The sequence below is a fragment of the Medicago sativa genome, chromosome 1 (assembly GCF_051527215.1).
Source record: "Medicago sativa cultivar Bolivia chromosome 1, Bolivia_mono, whole genome shotgun sequence".
In the NCBI taxonomy this organism is placed as follows: domain Eukaryota; kingdom Viridiplantae; phylum Streptophyta; class Magnoliopsida; order Fabales; family Fabaceae; genus Medicago; species Medicago sativa.
In genome coordinates, this window is record NC_140749.1 from 5,422,680 (window position 1) to 5,442,418 (window position 19,739).

Genomic DNA, 19,739 nt, shown 5'->3' on the forward strand with positions numbered 1-19,739 from the left:
ACTCATTTTAAAACGGAGGGAGTACGTTTTTTCTCTGAGTTGTTGCTTGGACAAAATGTTTCACATATATACGACTAAGTTAGGCCAGTCTGTCTCAGTTTTTCATTTTCTGTTCTTATCATTCCTAAATAAAAAAATTGTAGGAAGAAACCAAAACATTCGTACACGTAATAGTAAATGCAAAATTCTAAGTGTATCATTGACAAGTCTCCTTTGAATCTAGATTTTTCTTTCACCACCTCTTCTAAGGTGGCTACGTCTACAATATTTCTTATCATCTCACGTGCCACTCACGCTCTTCATAACTACACATGCTTTTAACTAATATATGCATGGAAATGTTAACCTGTGCCCTTAAGGCACAAGTTAATGAAACAAATATAGAAATAACTCATTGGAATGTGTGAATTACATTTAATCTTTAACTTTTTAATAAGTTGAATGCACAAAATTTTATAAAATATTTCTTTTTTTAGGTTTCTTAACATGTGCTCTAAGGGCACAAGTTAACACTACCCATATATATATATAATATATGAGTTTAAATTGATTTATAATCCTAAATCCAATGATAGTTTTGGATACACACTAAGCCATCCGTAACAATGGATAATAACAGGTTAATTCTCTACACTACCCATATATATATAATATATGAGTTTAAATTGATTTATAATCCTAAATCCAATGATAGTTTTGGATACACACTAAGCCATCCGTAACAATGGATAATAACAGGTTAATTCTCTTGACCAAAAATAAATAAAAATAAATAAAAATAATAGGTTAATTCTATTGTGCACAAATGATACAAATATTACATTATACATAAATTAGTTTTTATCATTGGATTAATAAATTTCACCATTAAATTAAATGAGAAATGATATGATCCGATGACAAAAAAAGATGTGTGTGCATGAGGAAGAATATTTTGCTTGTGTATGTTAAAAAAACCTAATAATAATAATAGTATAAACTATGCTTACGCATTCTAATAATTGCACGGTTTATATTATAATGTTTTGGTTAAAAAAACCTAATAATAATAATAGTATAAACTATGCTTACGCATTCTAATAATTGCACGGTTTATATTATAATGTTTTGGAATTGATTGGAGTAGCCACTAGGACATTTTCAAACCGCAGGGTTACATTATTCTACAATTTAAACCATTCCGCAGCCCCCTTTGACGGCTCAAGTTCAACATGGACCGGATCAAATCAAATCTAACGGAGTCAATATCTACTTGCATCCAACCCACTATAAATATCATCATGAACTATCATCATATCATATCACAAACTCATATTTCTACAACAACATTAATTCTTTATTTGCATAGCACTTATTGCCCTGAAATATATAAACCATACTCTATACAGCCTTTGTTTTCATCACACCATTAATCTTTACTCCAAAAAAAACTTAAGAGAAATTACATAAAATTTCGATGGAGGGAGTCACAAATTTATCTGTTGAACAAATTCAGCCCCCTACTTATGGGAACTTGGTAACCATTCTTAGTATTGATGGGGGAGGTATTAGGGGCCTCATCCCTGCTGCAATTATTGAATTCCTTGAATCTCACCTTCAGGTATATTATATATATGAAAGTACCTTGTATATATTGGCTATGGCTAACCTACTTAGAGTTAGAATTTTAACTATACATACATACATACATATATATATATATATATATATATATAATTTTTTGTTTTCTTTTTGCATAAATGGATTTCTAGTTAAAAAAATATTTATAACATTTGCTAATTAGAGATGCTTGAGCGAATTGTTTAACTAAAGTGCTAATTTTATTACTATGAAAGTTTTTATATGTAAGTTGGTTCCATAATAATGGCAGTAGGGATGAGAGTAAACTCTATTTATTATGCAAACTATCTTGGTGAGGTTAGTGCAGCTACTTTATGAAAGGTTAGATCTAGAGAAAAAAAAAGTGTCCTTTTTTAGGGGAATTTTTTGTCTTTTGTTCTCTCAAAAAAAGTTTGTCTTTTGTCTCTCTAGATTTAACAGTTTATACAACGGCAGTATGAGTCTGAATCCTAAAACATATAGATAAAATGAATTTATAAGAGTGTTTTATACTTTCTTCAGACACTAACACTTAGAGGACTGCTAGCTGCAGTCGCTTGGACAACCGCTATTAGCTACACGCGATTGTATTGGGCCACATTGCAAGTTTATTAAAACTGCTGACCGGTTTACCGGCTCTATAGGTTGTGTCTTTTTTTTTTTTTTTTTACATCAATAAATAATTACACATATCCTTCAAACGTCGGACACCGTCTTGTTAATCTTTTCCTGAGCAATCCACCATCAACCTGGAAGAAAGCCGCCGCCATAAACTTCAATCTCCACAGCTCAACTTCTTCCCACCTCTCGTGATCATGTCTAACACCAGCATTCCAGCAACCAACTGCACCAAATCCTTACAATAATAATCTAATTCTTCATCCTTATACATATCAGTACCATTTATGGTCACAAATCCAAAGTATCTCAAAGTATTGCAAGAAAATAATAAGATCCAGATCTATAAAGGCTATTGTGGAATTTTGATTTCAAATCGACACAATAAGCTATTAATTTCGTCTTTTCATTTTCAAAAACACTATCTGTTGCCGGTGGCTGCTTTCAGCCGCAGGCGGCGGCAATTTTGGTTGAGAAGTTGGGAACGATGGTTGTTCTAGGCCACAGGTGGCGGTGGCTTTTGTTGAGAAGTTGGGATGGTGAGTTAAAGGACTGAGTTGAGCAAGTTTAGTAGTGACTAGAGGATAGTCCAATACAAATGGTGACTCTGAATCTGGGCAATTGGATTTTTTAGGGAAGAAGTTGTGAAAATAGTGGTAATGGTGAAAAGACATGTTCATATCGTTATTTAATTTAAATAATTAAAAAACAAAAGTAAAAAGTGTTTAAAAAAAAAAAAGCAACCGGTAACCCATAAAACACTAATGACGTGGCTCTTTCAGTGAGAGAGTGTTTGTAGGCGAGTGCAAAAGCATCTGTTCCTAGCACCGCTCCTAACACTTAATAGGGAACCAACTACTAATAAACCTAGCCACGAAAAATAAACATAAATTAGCAAAAGAAATTTAGAGATGGAAATCGTGAAATTTCTATTTAATTCAGTCACAGAATTTTGCGGCAAAGAATTAGAGAGAAATTTCGTTTTTTCGTCACTAATTTTTTTTTTTCACAGTAGTGTATATTATTCGCTCAAAGAAATTAAATGATAATAATGTACTCCAATATTACTTTATTATTTGAAACTATATAATTAATTAAGTTGATCTGTGTGCAGGAGTTGGATGGTGAAGATGCAAGGCTTGCAGATTATTTTGATGTGATCTCAGGAACAAGTACAGGAGGTCTTGTAACTGCCATGTTAGCTGCTCCAGATAAAAATAATCGTCCACTTTTTGCTGCCAAAGATATCAAGCCCTTTTACCTTGAACATTGCCCTAAAATTTTCCCACAACATAGGTAATTAATATATATAATAATCATAAATGATATTTATTTATTTACTTCTATTTGTAATTATTTGAGGTGTATATACTTGAGGAATTCAAGTTTTTTATGGTTTCATATCTAAAAAATAAGTTTTTATTGGTTCAATTTTTTGTAGAGGACTTGGTGCGACACTATTAGCAAAGGTAATGAGATCTCTTGGAGGACCCAAATATGATGGAAAATACCTTCATCAAGTTGTTAGAGAGAAACTTGGAGACATTCGCTTGCATGAAACACTCACCAACATTGTTGTTCCCACATTTGACATCAAGACTTTGCAGCCAATCATTTTCTCATCTTATCAGGTTAATTTATTTCTTATGAGATTATATTAATTTTTTTTTATATATAATGGAATGTTGCCAATTGTGGATTTAAAATACATAATCAGTTGTTTTAATTTTTGTTTTTAAGAAGATCAATTGTTTTAAATTAATTATATATTTAGTCATGTTATTGAACTCAAGTGGTTCACAATAGTTTAGTTAAGAATCGTTTGGGAGAACTTGATTTTTAATCTTAGCTGAAACAATTATTGATCAGGCTAAACCTATCTTTAGAAAAACCACAGTTTTAAGACCAAATAAATTATATATTTTGTCTTGCTTACTTTTTTTCCAACAATAGTTTTATTTCAAAGATTAAACCTAGACTAAAATTGTTTGAAATTTATGCAGCTTCAGAGATCCCCTTGTTTGGATGCTAAACTTTCAGACATATGCATTAGCACTTCAGCTGCTCCTACTTATCTCCCTGCTCACAACTTCACAAATAAAGATCAGGAAGCTGGAAAAGAAGAGGAGTTCAATCTCATTGATGGTGGTGTTTGCGCAAATAATCCGGTATGTGCAAATAATCAATTAATAAATTAATTAGTTGTTGATTGGAAATTTTATTTTGAGTGTTTAACTTTTAATTAATTAATTAATAAATTAGTTATATGCCAACGAATATATAAATAAACAATTGCATTTCATATAATACATTCTCATAATGCGAACAAGTTGTTTTCAAAATTTGTATTATGCAATGGCATATATGGTCCATGATTAAATCCACTTTGTCTTTTATTTTTGAATAAAATATACAATTTGTCTTACTAGATCCCAATTACATTATGGATGTATGCACTTTTTATTTTGGATTTAAAGTGTAATTTTTTTTTACACTATCAATCGATTATAATTGTTTGATCATGAAAAATATTTTACTTTTATGATCTTAATTACTTTTTTTAAGCAAATGATTAATTACTTATAAACTCGCACATATGAAAGATTGTTGTGCGCTGATATGGTAAAACTTTTTACATTAACGGTGTATAAAAATTAAACTCGTTTATTTTGCGACACATTTGTGTAATTACACGTATTTTACATTATAGTAAAAAGTTGAAGAAAGAAACTCATATAAGGTTTAGTAAAAAAAATTACACGAGAAAAATATTATATTATTTAATTAATAATTGAAGGTAAAACTAATTTGTTATTTTTTATGATCCAGGCTTTAGTTGCCATGAATGAAGTAACAAAGCAGATTATAAATCAAAGTCCTGATTTCTTTCCAATCAAGCCTCTGGAATATGGTCGTTTTCTGATCATTTCAATAGGCACTGGGACTGCAAAAAATGAGGAGAGGTTCACTGCACAAATGGCAGCCAAATGGGGATTATTAGATTGGCTAACACATAGTGGTTCTAATCCCTTAATTGATGTTTTTACTCAATCAAGTGGTGATATGGTCGATTTTCATTTATCTGCTGTCACTCAAGCTCTTCATTCAGCTGATAATTACCTTCGAATTCAGGTAAAATTCCTATACCTTTTTTTTTTTTTTTTTATGGTAGTAGGAGTCGAATTCGGTACCTCAGAGGTTACGCCATTAATATATATTGTACATCAACCACTTAGCTTGCGCTATATCTAGTGATCATAACAAATTCAACAAAATGCAGGATGATACATTGACAGGAATAGATTCTTCAGTAGACATTGCTACGGAGGAGAACTTGAAGAAACTATGCCAAATTGGTGAGAATTTATTAAAGAAACCGGTCTCCAGAGTCAATTTAGAAAATGGTCATTTTGAGCCACTAACAACCGGAGAAACCAATGAAGATGCTCTCAAGAGGTAATTAAGATTAATTAGTAGAGATGGTACATTTTAATTACCACCCAAATTATAATTGTGCAACAATTATTATTATATTAATAACATATTTATTCTATTCTAATACATTCAGGCTTGCAAAAATACTTTCACAAGAGAGGAGACTTAGAGAAATGAGATCCCCACACCCAAGTAGAGGCAAGAAAGCCCGGCATCTAGTTTCATGATTCATTCATCAGCTTCAAGACTTTTCAAATATGTTTCTTGTAGAAGAAACAATATTTGTAACTTGTAAGATACATGCATGACAAGTTCAGTGAGATTTTTAAAATGCAACATGTTTGAGATCATAAGTTTGACCGTGTATTCTCTCAAAAAAAAAAAAAAAAGTTCGACCGTGTATCATTGTCAAAAAAAAAAAAAATGTTTGACCATGTATTATAAAATGTTTTATTTTTTAAAGCTTTGTGTATCAGTTGCGTGTCCAGTGAAAATAATTTAATCTTACTTTCAATTCATTTGTTATTCTTCAATTTCCAGTGTAAATGTCAATTTGATACTCCTTTAAAGTTATGTGTATTCAAGACCACCTCAATGAATAAAACTCCAATATAGATTTGTCATTGAATCAATACAAGACCGTGTTTGAATGATATTTGTCATCAGCATGTTTTTATACTTAAATATCGCAAAAGTGTGGTGTTACTTTATATTTTCACGTGGGTGTCGCTAATGAGTGTCTCAAACACTTTTGAAAGATTTCAAATTTAAAAATTATTCTTTTAAAAAATTAAAATTACAAATTTTAATGTGTTGAATACACAGTTTTTCACAAAAAATTACTAGTATTAAAAGTTTTCAAAGAGTGCCACAAGGATACTCAATAACATTTCTCTTTCATGTTATTGAGTAAACACCCTCTCCATTTTTTACGATCCAATGATTTGTTTTACCCAAGCCGTTAATTGGTTAAAACACTCTACTATAATTTTCACTTGTGCTAATGAAATTCATACCCAATTTAGCACTATTATATAATTTATATTGATGGGGTTAAGAGAGCGTATAAGCAAAGGTTAGTGGTGCCAAAAAAAAAAACCCTTAATTAATACTATTTGATTATTATTGAACCTTGCGAAACAGTGGTCCCTCCCAAAATGTCTTTGTAAAATGTTCTAATTTGACTATAGGAAAATGCATCAAAGATTGGGTGCTACCTATACTTCCCACTTTGCACATCCACACCACTTTTACTTTAAACCAAATTTACCTAAATATCCTATTCATTAGCTAGTACATTAACACCTTCAGCTCTTTTTGCAGCCTTTGCCATCTTTTTTCGTCATGAACTTTTTTTAAGGGGTTTTACAATTATTTATGCTCTTAGAAATTAGCTATGTTTTCTTTATACTATTGGAAACTAGTCTTCAAGCATAAGGTTTGAACCTTTCCTAAAGGATATGTGCAAGGAAACTAGTCTTCAAGCGTAAGGTTTGAACCTTTCCTAAAGGATATGTGCAAAAGCCATCTATTAGACAAAAGGTCATTCGTTCTTAAGACTAAATTTGAGAGTTGAATTTTGAAGGAAAAGAAAATTTATGTTTTATTTAAAGAAATTATAAAATGTTTTCAAAATTGATTGAAAGGGCGATTGACATATTATATGAATATCATTCACATAATTTCTTTAAAAATTTGGAAAATATTAAAGGTTGTTCTTAAGGAATTTGTTAAGAAAATTAATATAAAAACAAATCCATCCTAGCCATTTGAATTCTATAAATTTAAATGGGTTTGACTTAAGTTTTTTGGAAATGCTAATAAGTGGTTAAAAGTGTAAAAAAAAATGTTCTTTACAATACAAAAACGTTTCCTTAACAAGTTCTTCGGGACACTAGTTAACATAACTTTTAATTTTTTAAATTATTTCACATTCTAATGATTTAAAATTTAAACAACCCAACTACATTTTTTAAATATCGACACTATTCATTAACAATTCTAAAATGGGATCCACTTAACTCCACAACATACCAATTTTTATATTTTATATTAGTTTTTTTTATCTAACAAAACATTAAAGATTGTTTCTTTGCCGGACACGACCTACAATTAGGGAATACTTCCTCAAAGTGAAGTATCGATATAGCCTGATACAATTTTATTGAAATTTGTAAAGATGCGATACCAAAAACCTGATGTCCATGCTCTTAAAACACTTGTTAGCTAACATGACCCATTAAAGTAATCATTAGAGTGAAAGAAAAAAACAACCAAGATAATTAGAGGGGGTGTAGGTATCAGTATATCACTCCCCTATAAGACTTTGGGCCATGTAATATGAACCTTAAACTACACTTTCTTGATCAAAACGCAAACTTTGCAGTGTCGTATTTAACTGCGTTTTTCTCTTCTTCTCTCAGTGAGTGTTTTTCACACCAAAAACCATTCTTAACTTGTTACCAAAGAAAAGCTTATATTTTTCATCAATTGTCGATTCTAACAATCATGTCAGGTATGGAAAGACTTCAAAGAATGTTTGCGGGTGCAGGTGGAGCACTCGGTGGTCATCCACCACCGGATTCCCCCACCCTAGATTCATCTGAGCAAGTTTACATCTCTTCCCTCGCACTTCTCAAAATGCTCAAACACGGTAAAAATTCTTCAATTCATCTCTCGAATTTTCAATCCCTTCATTCAATTTCTCATACCCCCAAATTTTTTAAACCCTAATTTTTTATTGGGATTTTTTTGGTGAATTTAGGTAGGGCTGGTGTACCTATGGAAGTTATGGGTTTAATGTTGGGGGAGTTCGTTGATGAGTATACTGTTAGGGTTGTTGATGTTTTTGCTATGCCTCAGAGTGGTACTGGTGTTAGTGTTGAAGCTGTTGATCATGTTTTTCAAACTAACATGCTTGATATGTTGAAACAAACTGGAAGGTATTTTTTTATTTATTTTTATTAAAGTTGTTATTTTTAGTGAAGAATTCTCTTGAATTTTGCATTTCTTAAATGGGAATCTAGATGAGTTTCTTTTTTAATATTAAAGAGTTTAGATGAGTTGTGTCTCGGAGGCTCACCCGGATCAGGGCAGGCTTCATGGTTCAAAGAACAGTGAAAGTAATCTAGATGAGTTTCTTTTTTTACATTATAAAAGTTTAGATGAGTTTGGTCTCAGAGGCTCACTTGGGTTAGGGAAGGCCTTGAGGCTCAAAGAGCGCAGTAATCTAGACGAGTTTTGAAAGCACATAGCATCGTTACATTACATATTTCATTTAAGTTAGACAGGATGAGTATTAATAAGTAAAACGAATTTATGAAACTTGGAGACATATCATACCATAAGTAAAATGATAGGGAAGATAGAGATGTAACCATAACCATAGGATTTAAGCAAGTTGTGAGTTAAGCAAAAAATTGAGATGTTGGTAGTAAAGAGCTAACAAAAAATTCAGCTCGATTTCGCAATAATGTGAATGTTATAATGGTTGTGTGGATACACAAAACAATATAGAACTAGGGATGATTGCATTGGATAGAAAAGTTGGGGTACCATCTCTTATGAAGATGTGGTAGACTAGAATCTTGCTTTAGGTGATTTGGGTATGTATTGATGACATTTATAAAGCTTTTATAAGGCAATTAGAGATAAGTGGGAGAGACGTCCAAATTAGAGATAGAGGGAGGGAGGAACTTTCTATAGGCCAAACCATTAAGAGGGATTTTGATTCAAATGATTTGTCAATAGACATTATTCATGATAGACAGGATATTATCATGTCATTTGGTTCTTGTAGCCAACTTTACTTGGGCGGAAAAGAGTTGAAACTTTGGCAACTGTTTTACAAGTTATAACTAACTTCAGAAAATAGTTGAAGACTTTCATCATTGCATATTTTATGTTTATCTCCATGAATAATGTCTGGACTTGATTGCTTTACATCAGTTATTTGAAACTTAGACTTTCTGTTTCAGGCCAGAGATGGTTGTAGGTTGGTATCATTCACATCCTGGATTTGGCTGCTGGCTTTCCGGTGTGGACATTAACACACAACAGGTTCGAAATTTTCTTCAATCTTCATTTAATCATGATAGCTTCTTATATATAACTTTTTCTTTAATTTATTTACCAAACAAGTAAAATAAAAAGATGATATTTATGAAATTTCTGGGGGGCAAAAAATGAAGATTGAAAAGTATTTTTATTGCTAAAGATGGGATGTATAGAAAAGTAAATTTATTTCCTGGATTATGCTTTAGTGTTCTCTGTTCATGACTTAAGATGAGTGTTGCTTCATTTACAACAACAACAACAGCAACCAAACCTTATCCCACTAAGTGGGGTCAGGTACATGGATCAAATTACGCCGTATTGTTATATGATATCATAAACCATATTTTGATCCAACTCATTAATCTCTACATGTGTATAAGAATTGGTGCAAGCACTTGAATAGGAGAGGATATGTTTCCCGTTGTAGCATTGAACCTCCAAGGCTCATCATCATATTACCCCACATTCTTAGATTGGGATGTTGAGCTACTAGCAAGCTAGCTAGCTGGGTGGTATAAACTTGTGGATAAATGATACTGCTTCAGTCATGAAGTTGTGCAATACTCAAGTATCTTTTTTGTTGTGATTTAAAGCAACTGCAATGTGATTTAAATGTTTAATTTATAGATTATGAAGTGCCTGGAGAATTTGTAATTGAAACTAACTGTAAACTAGGGAGTTTTTATATAATAAAATGAAAAGTTGAATTTATTTGAGCCATGACAATGCCTTGTGTGGATAGTGCTGTTATTTTTAGAAAGTTTCACATGATATGTTTGCTACTTTTATCTATTGCAGAGTTTTGAGGCTTTAAATCAACGGGCAGTGGCTGTCGTGGTGGATCCTATTCAGAGTGTTAAAGGCAAGGTGGTCATTGATGCTTTCCGGCTGATTAATCCACAAACTATGATGCTGGGTCAAGAACCGCGACAGACAACCTCCAACTTGGGCCATCTGAACAAGCCATCTATCCAAGTGAGTGTCTTTAAAATTTGTTCAAAAGTATATTTTCTGCTTTGATTTATTTGTCTGTTGACTTTACTAAATTTGACTTCAAATTCTCCTTTTAGGCTCTTATCCATGGCTTGAACCGACATTATTACTCAATAGCAATCAATTACAGGAAGAATGAGCTTGAAGAGAAGATGTTGCTTAACCTTCATAAGAAGAAATGGACTGATGGTTTGACACTCAGGCGATTTGATTCACATTCTAAAACTAATGAACAAACTGTTCAGGTATGTTAAGATTCTTGGGTGTGAAATAGAAATACAGATCATTCAACCTTCTTTTTTCTGTTCTCTTCTTCACACTTCAACTTTATTTATTTTTTCTTTATCTGGATTCATCATATATATGATATAATTGTGCATGTAATACATAAGTTTCATCATGTTGTAGGTATGCTAGTCTCCTAGATATTTGACATAGCGCGTTGTTTAAGTCTGACCACCTATGAGCAACAATTAAATTTAGATGTGAACGATTTTGCTCACTTGGTTCAGTAAATTTCACAAACATTATTTTATCGGTCTGTCATGTTGCTTTGTATTTTCCCTGTCTTTGTATTTTCGTGTATGATGTTGTGGGTGTAGACCTGAGGGGTTGCTTAATGGTTTATTCTCGAGAATGGAATATCCTGTAGTTGATGATAGATTGCTCATTAGTCTACTACCTTGACTTAAATTAGTAGAATCTCCATTGAACAGACACACACTCACTGTAATCAAAGGAGAAAATCTTAATTGTTTTCATGATTTTTGCGCAATTCAGGAGATGCTGAGTTTAGCAACCAAGTACAACAAGGCAGTGCAGGAGGAAGACGAGCTGTCACCAGAAAAACTTGCAATTGCCAATGTCGGAAGGCAGGATGCTAAGAAGCACCTTGAGGAGCATGTTTCTAATTTAATGTCATCAAACATTGTTCAGACTTTGGGAATGATGCTCGACACAGTTGTGTTCTAGAGTTAGGATTGTCCACTGTATTTTCCTTCATGATGTCCATTAATATTTCATTAACACTCGTTACCTGTTTGTTAACACTTTTTTTTTTATTACAAAGTTATTTGCATGTGTTCATCTCAAATGTTTCAGAGTTAAATGCTTCAGGATGAAATTCGTGTTAAAAGAGTCTTAGAATGCACATGATTTCTGTTTTGTTTATGCTTTTGATACATTGTAATGTCCATCGACCTTACATTACCATTACTGACACCTTCAAGAACTTTTAGGATATGTAAAATCGTTTGCATTTTGCGTACAACACAATTACCACTAATTTCGCAGATTCTACATGTCTTAGTGAATGAATGAATTAGTTTCAACAACATTTAAAATTCTGAGCTTGCTTTTTGAAATAGGACACTAATCTTCGGATTTGTTAAATTATTTTGTCAGAATTCAAATCTGCAATGGTTTGTCAGGATGGTTTATCAGAATTCAACGTATCTTATTAATCCTTAATTCCTCATTAACATGTTAACACATCGTTAGATAGATTGGAGTGTTGGCCAAAATTCAACATGACTCGACAAATCACAAAGAGATCAAAAGAGAATTAGATAGTTTGGAGTGGACGAAAAATGAAAAATCAAAGAAATTTAAGGGCCACAAATGGAGTTTGTTCTACATTCATTTGCTGTACATTTAGTTATGAATTATATCAGGTTAGATATATGTTTGGTGACATAGAATATATTAGCTGGAGTAAATTGTTCCAATGCAAAGAGTATTAGTTGAATCAAATGAAAAACCCCAAAATACAACAAATCTTGGAAGTCATGATGAGAAGCAATTAGAATACTTTTTAGAAGAAAACTAGCCAACCACAAGAAGAAATCGCAATTAAATCATTCGTTTTTATGTCAAATTACTTAATTTATTATCACATCACCTCAGTTAAGTTGCTGAACTCAGTTATCACATCACCGCAATTAAATCTTGTTGCTTGTGAGACTGAACTACATGATTGAGGCCTCAGTTATGCTGAACTCAACCCGTGAGCATGTGTCATGGCGATGGGAATCCGTGACAAACAAAATTATGAGAGGGGCAAGAGAGATCACAAGAACCAATGCTATGAAGACATGAATATTAGGAATATCTTACACTTGTCTGCATAAAATTTTATATTTCACAAAAAAAAAAAAAGTTATTTCCACCGCCAATCTTCAACTTCAATGTAGACAAATTCCGCCGGAAGTAAACATTTAGATCGACGTGGCGATGAGATGCAGCGATTCGTTGTCTGTGCGTAGTTTCTAAATCATCCGGTTTTCATGAAGCTTTTGAATGAATTGGCGAGAATACGGGTGTGCATAATTGGGGAAATAGTTGTTATCACTAGTTACTAATTGATGTATCATTCTTCTATTTTTGTTCTTTTAATTTCTCAACAATATTTTTATTTAATTTCCTGTTCTTCGAAACTGAATAGTTCTCGCACTACCTCCATTACAGCCACGATTTAACAAACTCCACCCTCTGAGTGGTCTTTGTGGTGGCCCAACCATATTCAGTTGGTTGGTTTTATTGGGAATAAACCCAACCGTTACAAAAACGGTGAGGGTGTAAGTAATTGTTGCGATTAAAAAAAAAATCTGCCTTTAAAATGTAAGTCATGGCTACGAAATCGTTCTATCTTGTATCTTATGTTAATTATTTTGTAATGTAAGATATAAGGTACACTGTTTTCATAGTCATGTGTTATTTTTTAAACACGAGTTAATTTTTAAAGACAATAATTGGTTGCACCCTCACCATATCTGTGTTGGTCGGGTTTTTCCCCATGAAATCCAACCACTTGAATTTGGTGGGGCCGCTTCAAAGACCGCCGAAAGAGGTGTAGTGGAGGTAGAAATTTAGTATGGAGAGGTCTATGCAGTTTGGGTAGATTTTTGTTACGGTTAGCTTTTGAGTTGAACATGCAAGGATGTTACCGTTGCTAAAATCATATATAAGAAAAAAAATGGTATTGAATGTGAATGCATTTTTTGGAAGGAAAAATACAGAGAAAGAAGCACCTTGAAGAGCATGTTTCTAATTTAATGTCATAAAACATTGTTCAGACTTTGGGATGATGCTTGACACAATTATGTTCTAGAGTTAGGATCGTTTACTGTATTCTCCTTCATGATGTCAAACTCTATTTCATTTGATGTATTTCTTAACAGATTGTTATTTATTGCACAGTTATTATTAGAATTTTTTCAACTCAAATAAGATGTGAATCATATTTTTAGCTATGGAGACGAGACTCTACCGAGAAGAGTCTTAAAATGCATTTGATTTTTTTTTTTTTCTGTTTATGTTTTTGGTACATTGGAGTAAAAATTCTTAACCAAGCTTATCACTCTCAATAAGAAATGTTCATTAACCTTTCCTAACACCGCCAAAAAATTTTAGCACATGTAACAATGTTCCAATTATAAACTTGAATGAGGCTAAGGCTTGCCCACAACATCGATTAATGGATAATTATTGTCGTTCCATGAATTCTTATGATGCATTGGACAAACCATTGACATGCTTAATCAAATTAAAACCCGAATCTAAAAAACAAGCCCCTCAATATTTTACACTTCATGGTAAATTCTTAAATCAAGTTTTCAAAATTTTGCCAAAAAACAAAGTTTACAACAAAGTAGTAAATTCAGTTTCATTTCCAAGTTTGCAACCAAGTCAACTCAAAATTGATATCTAGAATCTTATGACTCCATTAGTTAACTTCGTGACTTAACAACCTTAGTTGAGAGAGATACAATACTGATCAGTTTCAGTGTACAATACACTCGTGACTTTTTGGCTCTTGCACAATATACGATATGAGGGTGTCGTGCACCTTAGAATCCACCCTTGAAGTACATCAAACTCAATCAACTCATTTATCATCACAGGGTTACAAATTTACCATTTGCATGTGTTGGAATAGTTGTATTTATTTATATTTGAGATCACTAAACGTGAGTACTTTTTCTTACTTTTGTTCGAGATTAAAAATCAACTTAGTATGTGACCATATCAAAGTGGTACCTACAATGAATGTGTAGGCTGGCTCGCTTAGACTGGAGCTTTCTTTGATGACTCCATGAATATTTCGCACAATTGTTCTTATTGTTGATGTCGTAAATGTTGCTTATGCATGAACTCAATATAGTTTTCCCTATTTGTTTTTCTCGTTTTGTTTCTTTCTCAAAAACAAAAAGTGGTACCTACCGTGGTTTAGGAGAAGCAACTTAACAATGTGATTATTGAAATCTTTTTGAAAGAAATTGATTATTGAGTCAGATTCATATATCATTGCTATGTGTAATATTAATGTTTAATCTTGGTTGATTTGGTCAAATTATGCTTGATTGTAAATCTTTCTTCTCTAGGTTGGTCAATAATAGTGTGATGTTTATTATAAGTAAGAAAAGAAGTATAAGCAAAACTCCCAAGTCTTAATGGAATAGTAAGGAGTACTACAAGCCGTTGGATGTTTAATAAGCCTCTCAAATTGTTCACATTTTATGAAAAGTTCAATCAGGAGTTATCACTCGATTGAAGTTCACACACAAAAAAAAAATCAATTGAAAGTTACGATCCAATCTGTTGAAGGGCCTGTGAGCAATCTAATAAATTTATTGAGCAACCATCCTTGACTGTACTTCTTGGGTAGTACTACAATACACCCACCAATTTTTGAGAAGGTGTGTTTTAACATTGAACACCTTTTTTGTTTGGACAAAACACCCTAACTTTCCTTTATCAAAACAAGTCAAGCTGAAGGACAAATATCTAAAAAAACTTATATAATTATGGTAATAAATATAAAATAAATATTATTCATATTTATTTAGTTCTTAACAAATATTATTCTTTCTTGCAGATATACACACAAGCATTTACCATAATGTCTACTGCACCTCTTTTATTCATAATCTTACAACTAACTCAATTGAAAAAGTGATGAATAACTGAATGAAAACTTTTACAAAACTTGAGTGAAAGGCTTCTTTAAAATAAAATATTTTTTTTTTGTTTTTCAGTTATAGTTTTATCCTTGCGATAGAATGATTCTACGCAGCTTGTTTATAATACATAATTGTTGTGGATGGAAGACCATCCAAAAACTTGTTCACTTGTTTTTCAAAAACTTTAATAGTGTTAGGAGGCCTACACCAAGACGCAGCACAAATGATGAGAGGATTTCTTCATGCTACATATATGATTTTATTCTTTGCATTGTAATGCAACAAGAATGACTGTTACATGAGTAAGTTATATGTGTTTTCTCTCATATAAGAAGGTAAAATCATATTTGGACCTTGAAATTGAACTTAAAGTTATTAACATTCAAACCATAAAAGCAACATACGACATTGAAAAGGAAGCATATAATTGTAAGGTGCATTTTAGTTACTTGATAGCAAAAATTGGAAAGAGAAAACAAAAAGAACAAAATAAGAGGACCAAAATAGCATTTAAACCTATTATTTTATGTATTGGACACAACTTTTTTTTTTGGTAAAAGGTATTATACACAATATTGTTAAAACAATGTAATAATATTTTATCCATTAATTTTTTTTAAAGATTTTGATTTTAATGATCAAGTATAAGAATGTTTAAAACTATAACTTTATTATTTTAGATATATATATTTAGATACACACACATTTGATATGTTCTGAATGTTGGATTAGTTAAATAACTTAGTTTTATGATTCGATTTTAAAGATCTTTAAATGACTTTTTAACCAAGTACAATTATATTTTATTGTATCAAAGTGTGAGTAACATGTACGGTATTTAGGTACCTAAAGAGTATAAGTACAATTTTTTTTTCTTTTTCAAACTACAGGTATGAGTATCAATATTATAGTTTTCCTACCCATAACCCATTGTCATCTTACTTGTCCAAGAGGCAATGCCCCCTGGTGCATAAATTTTGTAGATGTACCTTGTATCTACTAGATAAATGTTAAAGTTAGAAGCATAAAGAAAATCCTTGGAAGCACGTAAGTAAAACTAAAACTTGCAACAAAAACCTGAGGTTATATCTCGAACGAGTTTGTAAGAAACTGACAAGAAAGGTGAGTACCAATTGACACCCAGTGGAAATAAAAAATCCAACAGTTTTTATTCAAACCTTTTCTGAAAGATAACCACGAAGATTTCTCAATCAAGGAGACTATGACTGAAGAACCAGCCATTAGATATACCAATGGAGTACATATCGGTGCATAACTCCCTTGTAAAGTTAAGGTACCACTGCTGCATCCCATCAACAATGCAGCAAAACATTTCTTTAGTTTCTTAACCACATCGTCGAGAAGGTGCTTGTTTCCTGTAAATCACATTTGAACACCCTTATAAATATGGCAAATATAGGACATATGACAAATATACTGTGTTATTTTATATAATTTCTTGAGTTTTACCAGAGCCATGCCCAAAATATAAAAAAAAAAAGTCATAACGTTCCAAGGCGACAACCAATACTTTGAGAATGGTTTTAGAACCCACAATTCCCTGTAAAGCCAAAAAATGAATGCATAAACATTTACTACCTTTGCACATAAGACAATTACCAGAAATACAAATATATAGTCGTTCTCCCTTTCGATTATTCTCAAATTTAAATGTATATAATACCTCAAGTTTTTGCCCTAAGAAAAAATTCTCAAATTTCTCTTGAAAATTAGGGAGGTCTCCATCGGGATTTAATACATAAAAATCATGTAGAGGATTTATCGATGCAAATGGCGCTTTCTTCCTTCTCACTTGTTCCTTATTGTTGCTACATTTATCACTATCAAAAGAGATGCTTCCAACTGAAGGCATACGGTAAACCTCCTGGATCCTTAGTATATTCAAACTTTCCCAAGGGAACATCTATCACAACAACATTGGTATTTATGTCGGTATAAATAGGCTAAACACATATTAGACTATATTTAAAACCAAAAATACAATTGATTTTATATGTTAAAATATTGCCGCTTTAAATGTCAATTATAAAGCACGTGTATATGGATTAATTATTTGAAAGTAGAAGCAATTTATTACCTTCATGTATAATATCACATTATCACTAAATAATGAAATTCCAAATCGCACAAACATAACATACATTAAAAATCATTTCAAGACTACTAGAAAATAACTTACTTGTATGTCATAGTCCAACACAAGTATTACAGGACCTCTTTTGGTATAATCATCTACCCCCAACAAATTTATTGTCTCTTCAAACACAAAGGATTGCTTTTGAGATACATTGGCTGCTTTTAACAATACCCCACTTGTAAATCGGAGATTTTCCATATTTAGAGAAGTCCAAGAATAGTTTTAACTAGACTCTCATTAATAACCAATTCAAACTCAGATCTTAGTTTCTTCAGAAGGTCTTCAAGTACTGAGTCAAAGATTTTGAATCCAACAAATCTCCAAGAATTTCCAATGTTCCTGGAAAGTTATAACAATTGTAAAAAGAGGGATACCGATTAATGGCTTTACAATTAAAACTACTCTCTTCTACCGTATAACGATGCAGCTGTAAATAGAGATATTTTAAATTTGAAGTTCTTTCAAAAAAATTAGATAGTGTCGCATTTTGTACAAGTTGTTAAACCATGGCAATAACCTCCTTTTCTCATCTGATAACACAGTTTCCCGCAACATATAGTAATACTGTTGCGAAATTATTTTGAAGTTTGGGGCTATACCATCCACAACCGTAACACCGCATGGACAAACCCACTCTCGAGTAGTTTGCTTGTAATTAGAAGAAGTGTTTGTCACCATCAAAAAAGAAGAAGTGTTTGAACCACAACCATAAAATATTACAATTTACCCTATCAAACGTCACAAAGCTTAATACTTATATTTTGCTTGTATCTACCTAAATAAAATACATACCTTCTACAATAGAATTAAACGGAAGTAACATCACAACCGGTTCTGTTTGAACACTCCGTCGCGATACCAACATCCATGTTTCAACACTAGTTGGATGAGACAACAATTTCTTTAATAAACTAGCATATGCATGCCCAAAAAAACTTGCACATATAATTGTTGTGGATGGAAGACCATCCAAAAACTTGTTCACTTGTGTTTCAACATCTTTAATAGTGTTGGGAGGCCTACACCAAGATGCAACACATATGATGAGAAGATTTCTCCATGCTACATATATGATTTTATTCTTTGCATTATAATGCAACAAGAATGATTGTTACCTGAGTAAGTTATATGTGTTTTATGTCATGTAAGAAGGTAAAATCATATTTGGACCCAAAAATTGAACTTAAAGTTATTAAAATTCAATGGGAGGTGTGTCACAAACCATAAAAGCAACATATGACATTGAAAAGAAAGTATATAATCGTAAGGTGCATTTAAGTCGCTTGATAGCAAAAATTGAAAAGACAAAAAAAAAAAAAAGCAAAATAAGGGGACCAAAATAGCATTTAAGTCTATTATTTTAGGTATTGGACACAACTTTTTTTTTTTGGTAAAAAGTATTAGACACAATATTGTTAAAACAATATAATAATATTTTATCCATTAATTTTTTTAAAGATTTTGATTTCGATGATCAAGTATAAGAATGTTTAAAATTGTAACTTTATTATTTTGATATATATATATATATATATATATATATATATATATATATATATATATAGACACACGTTTGATATGTTATGAATGTTGGATTAGTTTTTTTTTTTTTTGACAAGGAATGTTGGATTAGTTAAATAACTTAGTTTTATGATTCGATTTTAAAGATATTTGAACGATTTTTTAACCAAGTACATTTATATTTTGTTGTTTATTAGTATATTATATCAAAGTGCGAGTAACAGGTACGATATTTAAGTACCTAAAGAGTATAAGTACAATTCTTTTTTTCAAATTTTCCTACCCAACCCATTGCCATCTCACTTGTCCAAGAGGCAATGCCCCCTGATGCAGACATTTTGCAGATGTACCTTGTATCTACTAGATAAATGTTAAAGTTAGAAGCATAAAGAAAATCC

The 19,739-nt window shown here is 31.8% G+C and overlaps 2 protein-coding genes across 2 annotated transcripts; both read left to right on the top strand.

The window, feature by feature from the left end:
- The first annotated feature begins 1,298 nt into the window (after positions 1–1,298).
- Positions 1,299–6,284, top strand: LOC146951993 (patatin-like protein 2). Its single transcript, XM_085757476.1, has 7 exons — positions 1,299–1,600; positions 3,332–3,513; positions 3,659–3,848; positions 4,221–4,385; positions 5,047–5,349; positions 5,498–5,673; positions 5,786–6,284. Exons 1-7 carry the CDS (start codon positions 1,457–1,459, stop codon positions 5,877–5,879), a joined length of 1,254 nt encoding a protein of 417 aa, XP_085613602.1. The 5' UTR covers positions 1,299–1,456; the 3' UTR covers positions 5,880–6,284.
- Positions 6,285–8,073: 1,789 nt separating this feature from the next.
- On the top strand, positions 8,074–11,836 carry LOC146951994 (26S proteasome non-ATPase regulatory subunit 14 homolog). The gene is made up of 6 exons (XM_085757480.1): positions 8,074–8,305; positions 8,417–8,594; positions 9,630–9,711; positions 10,507–10,683; positions 10,779–10,946; positions 11,482–11,836. Exons 1-6 carry the CDS (start codon positions 8,161–8,163, stop codon positions 11,671–11,673), a joined length of 942 nt encoding a protein of 313 aa, XP_085613606.1. The 5' UTR covers positions 8,074–8,160; the 3' UTR covers positions 11,674–11,836.
- Positions 11,837–19,739: the final 7,903 nt, after the last annotated feature.

Bases quoted from the DNA above. Each gene is read 5' to 3' on its own strand.
- LOC146951993 (XM_085757476.1), top strand. From the start codon at position 1,457: ATGGAGGGAGTCACAAATTTATCTGTTGAACAAATTCAGCCCCCTACT. The intron at 4,386-5,046 runs GTATGTGCAAAT...TTTATGATCCAG, and splicing joins GTGTTTGCGCAAATAATCCG to GCTTTAGTTGCCATGAATGA. The intron at 5,674-5,785 runs GTAATTAAGATT...TAATACATTCAG, and splicing joins AATGAAGATGCTCTCAAGAG to GCTTGCAAAAATACTTTCAC.
- LOC146951994 (XM_085757480.1), top strand. From the start codon at position 8,161: ATGTCAGGTATGGAAAGACTTCAAAGAATGTTTGCGGGTGCAGGTGGA. The intron at 9,712-10,506 runs GTTCGAAATTTT...TATCTATTGCAG, and splicing joins TGGACATTAACACACAACAG to AGTTTTGAGGCTTTAAATCA. The intron at 10,684-10,778 runs GTGAGTGTCTTT...TTCTCCTTTTAG, and splicing joins TGAACAAGCCATCTATCCAA to GCTCTTATCCATGGCTTGAA.